Source organism: Montipora foliosa, chromosome 6 (assembly GCF_036669935.1).
Source record: "Montipora foliosa isolate CH-2021 chromosome 6, ASM3666993v2, whole genome shotgun sequence".
NCBI lineage: Eukaryota > Metazoa > Cnidaria > Anthozoa > Scleractinia > Acroporidae > Montipora > Montipora foliosa.
In genome coordinates this window covers 52820425-52832924 of record NC_090874.1, presented here as the reverse complement: position 1 = coordinate 52832924, position 12500 = coordinate 52820425, and the positions used below count along the sequence as shown (strand labels likewise).

At 39.8% G+C, this 12500-nt stretch overlaps 1 protein-coding gene across 1 annotated transcript in view; it reads left to right on the top strand.

The window, feature by feature from the left end:
* The window catches only part of LOC138007724 (USP6 N-terminal-like protein), a 25402-nt gene that overhangs the window by 82 nt on the left and 12820 nt on the right, over window positions 1-12500 (top strand). The window contains exons 1-5 of the mRNA XM_068854785.1: window positions 1-310; window positions 10147-10214; window positions 11300-11385; window positions 11494-11527; window positions 11935-12015. The exon at window positions 1-310 is cut by the window's left edge and continues 82 nt beyond it. Coding sequence (XP_068710886.1) covers window positions 307-310; window positions 10147-10214; window positions 11300-11385; window positions 11494-11527; window positions 11935-12015 — 273 coding nt within the window. The 5' untranslated portion in view covers window positions 1-306. The remainder of the gene's footprint in view (window positions 311-10146; window positions 10215-11299; window positions 11386-11493; window positions 11528-11934; window positions 12016-12500) is intronic.

The window sequence follows — 12500 nt, the reverse complement described above, 5'->3', positions numbered from 1 at the left end:
GACTTGTGGATAAGTTTGCTCACTTGGACAATGCACCGTACCCCAAGGAAAGCCACAATTTTAAATTTATATAGTCTTAAGCCTGCTTTTAGGTTTTGATCGGGCTCTTTTAGTGGCTATTTTTTGTCGTGCAGTTTTGATGTCGCTTCATGCTATCGTACAACTCCCCATTGCCAAGTTCGCATGACACAGGAACTGGTTGATCGACGCAGTATTTAAATCCTTATGAACGTTATTTCGTGGTTGGAGCAGAAGCTTCTCCGCATTAATACCTGGATTACGTGAATTCAACACAAGATTGACGAAATGAGTAAGTTTGTCTGTGAAATGTTCATTTTATCTCTTCGATCGACGCTTTACTGCATGATGAAAACATCCACTCTACGTGAAAAGTTGACTTAATGATTGCTATTCAAAAAAGCGAAAGAATCACTGTTGCATTTTCATACGTAGTTAGAGATTCTCAATTCAGCAACGATAATATATAAAAAGAATCTTAGCATTTGACTTTATGGGTGTTGAGCGATTCGGGTAAGAGTGGTTTCGTTCATATGCATTCGGAAAATGTCCAGAACGCATGGCTGCTGCTCTTGGAGTCCTTCAGCAGTGACGGAAAAGAATTAAAAATTTGTCTCGTTAGTCGTTTTGCGTTGCCACACTTAGTCCGCTCGATCGACGAAATCGATGTAAACAGGCAATTAATTCACTCTACCTTTGTACTTTCAAAAGGTAATACATTCGAAACGTGCACGTGAATTATCTCAACTCTTAAGTCCGCCAGTACGATTTCAACTCCGTACACCTCTGCCCGCTTTTTCTTCGTAAACAGAAATTACTTTCGTAAACACATGAATGATGATAGCCAAGAACGGGTCTGTAAAAATGCACAGGCAGTAATTAATACGTGTTATTTGAATTTCAAGATCTTTTGTCGACTTCCTTTCATAACTATTCGATGACTGAAAAATACCGAAAATATTGAATTTCATTCAGGAATATTTTTCTATTTTATTGTCTCGTTCGGGTTCATTTGTTCACGAGAGAACCTTTTAAGTGCCTTTTCAGCACAGATATTGGCGGGGGATAAATATATTAAGTCTGAGGAGTATCTTAAATTAATATTGTTTCAGGAATAAGTCTTCAAAGGAATTTCCTTCATGTTTTTTAATCCTTTTTTAGACATGCCTCTGGTGACATCTTAGCTCCTTTAAATTTGATAGCGATTACTTGTACATCTAATCTAAGATTAAATTTTGTTATTCAAAGGAAGATAGCATTTATATTGCTATCACTTCCAACTTATTGAAAGGTGCAAAAACTAACTGAGAAAGATTGGTCCAAATGTTGTTTGTTCTCATTAGCATGGTGACATAATATCCACGTTATTTAAGGTGTAGATTTTAGTTAAAAGTGAATTCTAATGTTGGCTTTTCAAATGCATTAAAGTCAAACCTGATTTGATTAGCCTTTTACCAAGCATTAAGTATTATTGCTCCTCTTTAATGTTGTTGTTATACCATGAATTTTTATTCCAATCGCAGAGAAGGTTGTAGAACAGAATCTGTTTGTAGCATTTATGCCATACATATACAACAGTCATAGCTTTGACTGCACCCAGACTGGTGTCTGAGGCTCTTTGAAGCATAATAGAGAGATTTACTGTAGCATCTTGTTAATATGAAGTGGCAAATGACTTACGGCTGCTTTTCATACAGTACATGTATATGAGAATTCTCTTTTAACTTGTCTCTCACTTTTGACAAGTTGCTTGAGAGAAACCCAAAATTCTGCCTGATGTTTGCCATAAATGCAATGCTTAGTCTCTCTAATATTAATTAACTTAAAGTATGTATTTCCTCCCTTGAAAATCTGTGGTGAAATATAATCAAGCCCCGGTAGTGATGGGAATCAGCTGAGATATCGGAAATAGTCAGATTGACCCAAGCGATCGATCGTCAATTATAATCTGAAAATCTATTGATTAAAAAAAACATGCCGTCATGTTTGTTGTGGACAACATGAAAACGAGACAACGAGGAGAGGACCCTGGGAACCTACTTGATCTTCGCAAGCTGTTTATATCTCTTTTGGTTTCATCTACGTTTGTTACCTTTCTGATCGCAGCAAGTTAAAATGTATTTCCCGACCAGCTACTAATTTAGAATACTTTCTAAGAGAACCATTAAGGTAAGTATTTTCCGTATGAAATATGCACTGTCAAATGTGAAATAAATACAAAATGCAAAAGCTACATGTATCCTGGCGTTATCCTCACGAAAAATATTCCACATTTGCAAACACAACTTGTGCTTTTAGTAAAATATTCTCATATTCTCATATCCATCCTAACAACAGTGGCGCAAATATGCTGGAGTGTACGGTTTCCGCATTTTTCTCACGAAGGCAAAGTTTTCCTGGCCTTGAGGCCAATTCTCAGAGAACCGTTGCCAAAACTTCGTAACTCACAATTGCACTGAGTATGGAAAACGCGGAATAAAGTAAATTAAGAAATATACCGTACATAAAACTAAACAGCTCGTTTGGAAGTCTGTGGAAAGGCTGTTCCTTTAATTAGAGCTGTTTGCGATTGAAATTTTAACCTGAAAGCGCCATTCTACGCATGAAGCACAAAAGCAGCGGAATGCAGGAAAATAATATCTTAAATTAGATATAAAGGAAAGGACAGACTTTAATAGTTTCAGCAAATTATATTTGGATTTAATTTCTAAACAAGTACGTGACCTCTTTCCATTGGGAGTCAAGGTGGCTTAGTGGTTATCTATCGAACCTCCCACCACTGCTAGCCGGGGTTCAACTCTGGCCCCGGCTTTCATGTGGGCTGAGTTTCAGTTGATCTCAACCTGACTTGAGGGTTTTTCTCTGGGTGCTCCGGTTTTCCTCCCTCATCAAAATCAACTCACAGCTAATTAACATCTAGCTGTGGTGCTGTGCTCTGACATCAACATGGACTGTATAGCGGCAGCCAGAGGTGCCCTTGTATGCTGTCAGCCTGATATTGTGAGCTGCGCCCTTCGTAATTCAGTCCTCAAGACTGCAAGTAAAGGGTGATTAGCACTGCCAAATTATTATTATTATTTTATACACGTAACAATGACGCAAACAGTCGCAAACAGTTTGCGTTGGCTTGATCGTAAACAATGTCACTTTTTGCGTTTGTGTTTGCGATCCTGTTTTCCATATGCATGACTGCTTAAGGTAACTTGATCTCATGACATCGTAAGAAAAGGATACAAAAATATAAGTAGAGTTAGTTTTTGCATAATGTTCATTTTCTTATGTTGGAGTTGTTGTGAAGAAGAAGGCAGAGAGGAAGACAGTGTCAAGAGACGTCATCGATTCTGGGTCTGATACATTTTCGATGAGCAGCAACAGCTGCCGCATAGCCAGTATCAAATTATACTATCGGAACTGGCTCTTTGTGATCAAGAACTTTACTACAGGTATATTTGGTGGGGTATTCCCGATATTCATTAAATTCACACTGTTTTGAGGAGTATCCTCATTGCCACAATCGCACTTGGACACCATTTTCGTTACTTATACTTGCCTCTAATTTGTCAAAACGTATCACATGCACAAAAATATTGTCGATTGATCGCAAACAATTAGAAACAGTTTACGATTGTGTTTCCATATCTTTGTTTCCTCAGTTTTGCATTGCTACTTGTCGCCAACAAGACGTAACAATAGAAAATTATCTAACCCTTGCGTCTTGTTTGCGATAATCGGCGATAGGTTGGGGATGAACGTAAAAGTGTTTCCATTTACGCAAACTGTTTGAGATCAAGCTCTCGGAAAGTGCTTGCGATTGTTTGCTACGGAGTTCAATACGCATACATGGAAACAGCAGCCGAGAATTTCTGCATGATTTCACAGGTGATTAATTGTTCGTAACATGGTTTGGTTGAAACTGTAATCCGCGTTGGTTTCCTCTTCAGTTTTTTTTTTTCAACGTATCATTTTCCAAGGCAGAAAATTCCATAGAATCCACCTGAGAACGGGAGGGATGGTGGTAGGGACACCATGGAACCTTCAGACTCCAGTTTCCTCCAGGTACCCTAACATGTCAGTGTATACGGCCACATACCTTTAGGATCAGGTGAACTGTTGTGAAAGAGAAGCCAAGGCCTTCAAGGGAGTGCAAATGTAGAGCTGGAAGGCATTGCTTGTGCACCGACCTAACATCTGGATCAGATGGTTAGTCTGCCACAGTTGCTGTTCCTATGCCAAAAGTATCGCTGGAGAAATTCCTAGAAATGCCAGCACCAGCTACTGTAGTTGACGACTCAGCCAGATAGTGAGTAGCGATTGTGTCAATGGGTGACCAGACTACAGAAGGAAGAATGGACCAGGGAAATTGCCTCTCCTTAGTGCGCAATGGTGGGCTGGCCCTCCCAATGTGAAGGAAACAGCCCTTGCGGAAAGCGTCAGTTTTCGACGTCTTGATGGGTAGGGACTTGAATATATGACGGCTGGTAGGCCGAATCTACAGCTATGTCCCCAACCTATTAGTGAATTGTTGGAGAAAAACTGGACAAATTGGGTATGGTAAAATCTGGTTCTCAAAACACCAGAGTACCCTAGGATGCAAGCTGCCCGAAACATCCAACGGTCATAGCAGCTGATATCCAGAGATTGCTTGGTGGGCCGGAATGTTATAGTAAGCAGCCTCCAGGTCAAACTTAGCCATTAAAGCACTGTGACCATACTAGGCCACCATGCGAATCACATCATCGACATCTATGTATTGCAAGGAAAACCCATTGGGGTTCATCATACTGTGTCATTAACACTAAAACCCTGTAGGAGAGAAAAGTTGACGTTGAGCCTCCATTTGCCAGGCTGACCCTTCTTTAGTATCACCCCAAAGCTACATTTACTAATATGAAGGGGCTGCAGGGGTGGAGACTGGGAGGGCCCAGCCACCCTACCACAAGAGACCTCATTGGCCAGGTATTCATCCACCATCTGGGGATGCAGGAAGGCTGAGGGCTTGTTAACGTTTGGCTTACTTGAGCTAGTGCCAGGGGTAAAATCTAGTCTGAAGCCCCTACACAATCCCTCTAAAACATAGGCTACCCTGCCTTGATTGAGGTGATTCTTAAGTTCCATCACAAACTTTTCCAAGCATATTGAGGTGACCATCTCTACCGGTGGGTTTCTGGACAGGACTAGAATAGGTTGTACAGTGACTAAAATAATGACAGGTCAGCCAAAAAGCTCATTGACTTGAGTTGATGCAAAGACAAATGGACATTATATAGTGCTTCACTAGTTCTTCCTAGATTTAACCCTGTCAAGAGGGAGGGACGGACGGTGCATGTGATTGGCATGTGGGCTGTGCCCTGGAGTTCCCTGGGCAGGCCATGGCACTGTGATTGCCAGCACAGTCACTGCTGCGATGGGCATATTTGCGCGAGGAATAGGGTACAAGCATTTGTCTTGGTTCCATAACTTGCAGACAATTTCAGTGGCAGAGCCAACTGTTTCAGGTATATCTCTGTGGCTCCTTGAAGGTGAATGAGCTGCTGCCTCTACCACATGAAAGTTATAAAGTTGAACATTAATTTATAGATGACCAGTTGGTGAGTTTGGTAGCCACTGCATGTTCCTAAATGCTTGGCCATACATTAAGCATGCGCGCCCAGCAAATTGATGATAGGTCTGGACTTTGGGAAGGCCTTTGACAATGTCGATCACAGCGTTCTTCTCTCAAAGCTGAAGCTATACAGTGTCAACTGTTCTGCTGGTTTAAGGACTACCTAACTGAGCATACACAAAGGGTGATTCTTGAGGGTGCATCCTCACGTTGGTCTCCTGCAACCACTGGCGTTCTGCAGGGGAGAATTTTAGGCCCCCTGTTGTTCACTTTGTTTATAAATGATCTGCCGGAAGAAGCAGCTGACGGTGTGAAAGTTGCACTCTACGCCAATGACACCAAGCTTTATCGAAATGTCTCGTCTCCAGAATGTTCACTGTTACATCATACAAGACACTCCATCAAATATGCATGACTGGTTGCAGTGCACTACTATTAGATTTAGTACGTCCAGATGTAAAGCAAAAACTGTGACTAGGCACAACCTTGACACACATCTCAGAAGAAAAAGATCTTGGTGTCATTATAACTGTTACGTTCTCTTGGGACTCACACATCCACACTATCACTGCAAAAGCAAACAAGATTCTTGGTCTGCTTAAACGGACGTGTTCCCTGCTTATTGACTTCTCTGTAAGGCGCTCCCTCTATATGTCTCTGGTCAAGTTTCAGCTGTGTTACACCACCCAAGTCTGGTCACCCACTTACGTTACTCTGAATGCTAAGGTGGAACAGGTGCAGAGACGTGCAAGCAAGTGGATTTTACACACGCACAAATAATTATTAGACAAAGGAAAATCTACAACTGTCACTCTTACAAGGGATTGGGTTTTAATGGATATTGAAGTGTGGCTCTATAAACTGCGGGTATGGATATGGAATTTGGTTCTTATATTTTACACGTATACGGTATTTACCCGTGTATAATACGCGCCCATGTATAATACGCACCTCAATTTTGGACGGCATTTTGAAAAAAAATAGTTAGTGCAAAAAGTAAAACTAGTGTGAAAAAGTCCATTTCCTGGATAAGAAAATTTGCTCCGCTACATACAACAGTAAAGTAAATAAGCCTATGTAAAGTGTTTAAAAACTGAAACCTTTAACTTGTAGTCACAATCGAACAGCACTTCTCTTGCACAAGATTCGTCATCGACAAGTTCATCTTTTTGTCCGTCCACAAGATCGTCTTGTGTGTTATCAAGGTTTTTTTACTACTCCATATTTGACAAAATATGACTCAATCATCTCTTCAGGCAGAACTGAGGTCAATCCGCCAAGAATTACTGCTAAATTGGTGTTTTCTCTGCTGCTTTCATGCTTTCAGTCACACAAGCTTCGAAATCATAAACAAGCAGGCTTCTTCGTCTCCCCAGTCCCAACACGTGGAGCACGCCAAACTCTTCATTCCTTCGGCATCCATTCGGCCTTTCTCTTGGGCATCGCTGATAACCCTGTGTTTGTTTTCAACTTTAGGCATCATTTTCCTCTTGAAAATCACCATTGGTCTTAATTTGGTCCATCACCAGCACGCGCCAACAAAACAGTTGCGTGACATTAATTTTCTTCTCTTCGGCGTAATGTTGATCATTCGGTTCCGTGGCATATCGAACATCAGTGGCATTTTGTCCATATTTCCAGTAACATGTAGTGGGTAGTTGTGTTCTTTGCAAAGTTTTTTAATATAACAGTGTGAAATAGGATGATCTTCAGCGAAATTAACAGCGTTATTTATCAGACCGGCATCGTAAACTCTGGGGAGTTTTGTGGCCATTTTGATGTTTCAGTTTATCGCTCAAAAGTGAAGGCTATGTTGTTCAGTTTTTCATTTAAACAGTACTAGTGGATCTTGGTCAAGCCTTTTACTTTTCAATCAAAAACCAATGCGTCTTTGTTTTTATGCTAATGAGGGTCGCATGTTTAAAACAATGGATTCCGTGTATAATACTTATCTCAATTTTCGGAGCTGTTTTAGCGGAAAAAAAGTGCGTATTACACATGGGTAAATACGGTAATAGACCTTATTCATAAATGGCGGTCACATTTATAATCCTTTTGTCCAAGTGCAAATTAGCCTACCAAGCCTCATTTTAGAGCAAGAATTCTTTTCAATTCACTGTATGGTATCTAGGCTTGGTAGGCTAATTTGCACTTGGACAAAAGAATTATAAAAATGGTGACCTCCATTTGTGAATAAGGTCTATGTAATGTATAATTAATTTTAATATTATTATCACTTACATGTAAAGGTGCAATTCTCATTTTGATTTTCCTGTTTTGACAATGGTCGTGCTACATGTGAGTCTAAAGTGTACATGTACAAACTAATCAGTGCTATTCACGTATTAGTGCTATTGGTTTCAGTTGCATTGTAAAGTACTTTCGTTAAAACAGGTTACTAGAGTTTATAGATAATACTTTTGTTACATGGGCAATAGGGCTTTCATTCTGATTACTTACATGTAGCTGTGCTATTTCTGGTATACTGTAGTTTTCACAAAGTGATGTATCGGTGTGGCTGATGCGTCATGTATTGGGCAAACTGACTCCTTGCTTGAATGAACTGGGCTGTATGTTATTTGCATATTTTGAGGATAACGAGTGTATTTAAGTACAACAGTGTACTGTCAGTAGATTATCAGGGCTTCTCAGACACTCCTCAAACACAACTCCACATGATATTTTGCAGATAGTCTGGTAATTACAATGAAAATAAACTTATACCACAGGATGACAATCCTAAGGATGGGAGAGCATGTGACGTCACGTTGTTTTGAGACAGTTGTAATGGCTGATTCAACTGATCAAGGAAATTGCTCCATAAAAACTTCAAATTGTGATGTTTCTTTTCGAAAATCCATTTTCAGATTTTTGATCAAATTCCAATGATCAATCACTCCTGTCCCAATCATATGGGGGTGGCAAAACCTGTCAATGAGTGAAGCTCAAAAATTGAGCAGAATTTTGAGCTTGAACTACTCAGTGATTTCATCTGGAACAGAATTTGGAGAAATCTGCATTATTTTGTTACTTTATTCCCATGTGATTGAATGGAAATACAAACTGATGGAAAAATCCCAGTATGAGGTTTGCATGGGAATCCGTCAGTCGTGACTCCAGTCACACGTAAAATTAGCATATATGCCCCACTTGCAACATGGCATATCTCTGCTGACCAGTACAGAGATTAGCCAGGCAGGCTCCTCTTGTCATGCACAACAGGGTTTGAAATTAACGCATTGACTCCCGGGGGTTCCCCATTGACAAGTAGAATTGTCTGGCAAAAGATGTAATGTTTAAAAAATGACCAGCAGTGTTTTATCGGGTTTAAAAACACGAGGGGTAGCGGAGTGTTTTTAGACCTAGTAAGACATGTGAACGGCTTAAAAAACATTCCACAAAGAGCGTGTTCCTCTGGACTCAAAACAGTAATTCAAATTGTGAGAGGTGAATATTAGCATACCAGAAAAACAAGCTATGCGTTATTAGTATTCTTTATATAAAGAATACTAATGAGGAGTGTTTTATCAGGATATAAAGCTCATACACGTGACATTTTATAGGTGTTTTGATAGGCTGTTAGGCTCATGAATTATTAATGAGTTTTTTTAAAGATGGTTTAGGCCCCTTTGGGTGTGAAAGGGTTAACAAAAATAATCAAGTCGCAATTTTAAGCCTTGCAAATTAATAATAATGAAAATATTATTATTCATTTTATATGATGTCTCAAGGCCTTACATAATTATACATGTACGGCCTGTAGACAGGTATGTGTAGGATTAATAATGTTAATAGACTTCATGATTAGAGTGTAATGTGAAGTGCTAGGTTTCTACCCCATATGAACCATGTGAGCATTAGCCCTACTAATGGAAATGGGCCCACACAAGTACAGGGAAAAAACTCTGACCAGGTTGGGAATTGAACCCACGACCTTTGGATTAGATTACCGCTGCTCTACTGACTGAGCTACAAGGTCAGATGGGAGCAGGCCGTGGGAACTGAAGATGTTAAAGTCACGGCAATGAACATGTACAAGTACAAGGAAGGATTACGTTTTTGCAAATATTGGCCGTGTAGCACTTATATTTGAACAGACTTAACTGATTAGAGTGTAATTGAAGTGCTAGGTTTCTAGTTATATGAGCCATGTGAGCGTTAGCCCTACTAATGGAAATGGGCCCACACAAGGACAGAAAAAAACTCTGACCAGGGTGGTAATCCCTCAAAAACGTTTACAAACGTAATCCTTCCTTGTACTTGTACATGTTCATTGCCATTTTAACATCTTCAGTTCCCACTGCCTGCTCCCGTCTGACCTTGTAACTCAGTCGGTAGAGCAGTAGTGATCTAACCCGAAGGTCGTAGGTTCAATTCCCACCCTGGTCAGAGTCCTTGTGTGGGCCCATTTCCATGAGTAGGGCTAATGCTCACATGGTTAATAATGTTAATAGTTTGCTGGGGTACATGTATTTTGGTGTTTAAGTTTTCCTGTTAACAATGAATTACGTTTTTTTCAACTTTAGGCTTTTCCTCTGAAATTGATGAAGATTACGAGAAAACAAGGTTTCACATTGTGGGAAAATATGACAGAGTGAGTTTTATTTCATTCAATCCACACTTTTTGATCCTCCGCAAGAAATACAAGGACGTTGGTGATGGTATGGTCATGGTACAGTTCTACCTTAAAAAAAACAATTACAGAAATTGGCTGTAGCATGCTTGAAAAGTGTGCTTGAGTGCACTTCATTAAGAAAAGCTTTTGTTTTGGATGGCACTCTTTAAACAATAGAATTTGCACTCTCCAACTCAACAGTGTAGTCAGTTACCTTTTGGTGAGATATGAGTAATCTTGATTGTACAGCAAGTTATTAGATGATATTAACCCATCGTAATGCCCCTCAGGTGTCCTAGGATGCCCCCAGTTGACGGGTAAAATCGTCTGGCGTTAGAGAAAAATCTGTTAAGTTTCACTCTAAGGATTAAAGGGTTAATGAGGGAGACATACAGCTGTAGGTTTTGACTGATTTATTCGATTCACTCCTCAGGCACCCTAGGTTGTGCCCAGTTGATGAGTAATGTGGTTTGGCATTAGACAGAGTAAATTATGTTGAAGTGTCACTCCCAGGAGTCAATGGGTTAATGAAGGTGGGGGGGGGGGGGGGACATAGAGCTGTAGGTTTTGACTGGTTAATCCATTCACTCCTCAGGTGCCCTAGGATGCACCCAGTTGACGAGTAAAATTGTCTGGCGTCAGACAGAGTAAAATCTGTCAAGTGTCACTCTCAGGAGTTAATAGGCTGATTTAGCAACAGAACGGGAACGTCAGTGGCGACGGTGCGCGCAGAAAAAACACCAATGAGAATTCAGAATAGAGTAGACTCCACTCTTTTCTTCTCTATTCTAAATTCTCATTGGTAGTTTTGCTGCTCGCAACGTCGCCACTGACGTTCCCGTTCTGTTGCTAAATCAGCCTAATGGGTTAATGGAGGGAACAACGTACAGTGTAGTTTTTTGACTTGTTAACCCATTGATTCCTCAGGCACCCTAGGAGGTGCCCAGTTGACAAATGAAATTGTCTGGCGTTGGACAGAGCAAAATCTGTTAAGTGTCACTCCCAGGGGTCAATGGGTCAACAATACCATTATTTATAGTAATTTTAAGACTTGTTGTTTTTAGGGTTATGATGAAAATGCAGAGATTGATGACTGGGAGGATGCAAACTTTTTTGTTTACAAAGTGACTGATAGATATGGATTTCTCCAGTAAGAACCCTTTGTTTCACTTTCTCCTTGCCTTTTGAATTTTGCAGCCGCTGTGCTTTTTTCTACTTTGTAGCTAATTAATTGACTGATTTGATTTTTTTTTTAAAGCAAAAATCAGATAGCAGAAGAAAAAGATGAGAAGGTGTGTATGGGTGTCAATAAACTACATATTAAACTGTACAATAATTATTATTGTATCATACAGTTTAATATGCAGTTTGTGCTGTTGGACGCAGTATTATTTTATCTATGTACCCCTGTACAGCGCATACATTGTATGTGTAGAAACTTGTTCATTTTGAAGATGTACTGTAACTTAAAGTGTTTATGAAGTAAAAGAAAATGGTTAGTTATTGGTGCTTATAATAAGGGCCTTTTAAAATGAAGAAAGAGTAGTGTTTGCATTTTAAAACTAATTTATCCTGTTTGGGTTCACAGATGATAACTACAGTGTTTATATGTTTTACATTATGCAAAAAATGAGGAAATTGATTAATAAGTGACTATATCAACCCAATGCAACATTTAACTTTTTTTTTCACTTAACAGCTTCTGACTTTAGAGAGAGAGAGAATCCAAAAATGGGTTAAGATGACAAAGAACTGGGACAAATACATACGTGGAGAAAAGGTACATTGTAACTCAGAAGATGACAATAACTGGTCTGTTAATTGATAAAGAGGCTTATCCCATGAGTATTGAAAGTAAGACATGAGGTTTTCTTTGTTTTATGCACTGCTGTTATTGTTATACTAAAATGCATGTACAGTATCATAAAAACTTGTGTATAAGCCCATCTTTTTGCCGAAATATTGGGCTCAATACCGTGGGTGCTGCTTGTATATGAGACCATTGCTTTCAGAGGGAGGAAACTGGGGAAGCAGGGATGGCACAGTGGTGAGAGCACTCGCTTCCCGCTAGTGTGGTGCTGGTTTGATTCCCAGATCCGGTGTCATGTGGATTGAGTTTGTTTGATCTTTACTCTGCTCCAAGAGATTTTTCTCCGGTTTCCCCTCTCCTCAAAAACCAATTTTATGATTTGATTTGATTTCATTTGTGCACTACCCCACAGGCTATTCATCTTTAAACATCATCGTGTGAAAATGAAGCTCTAT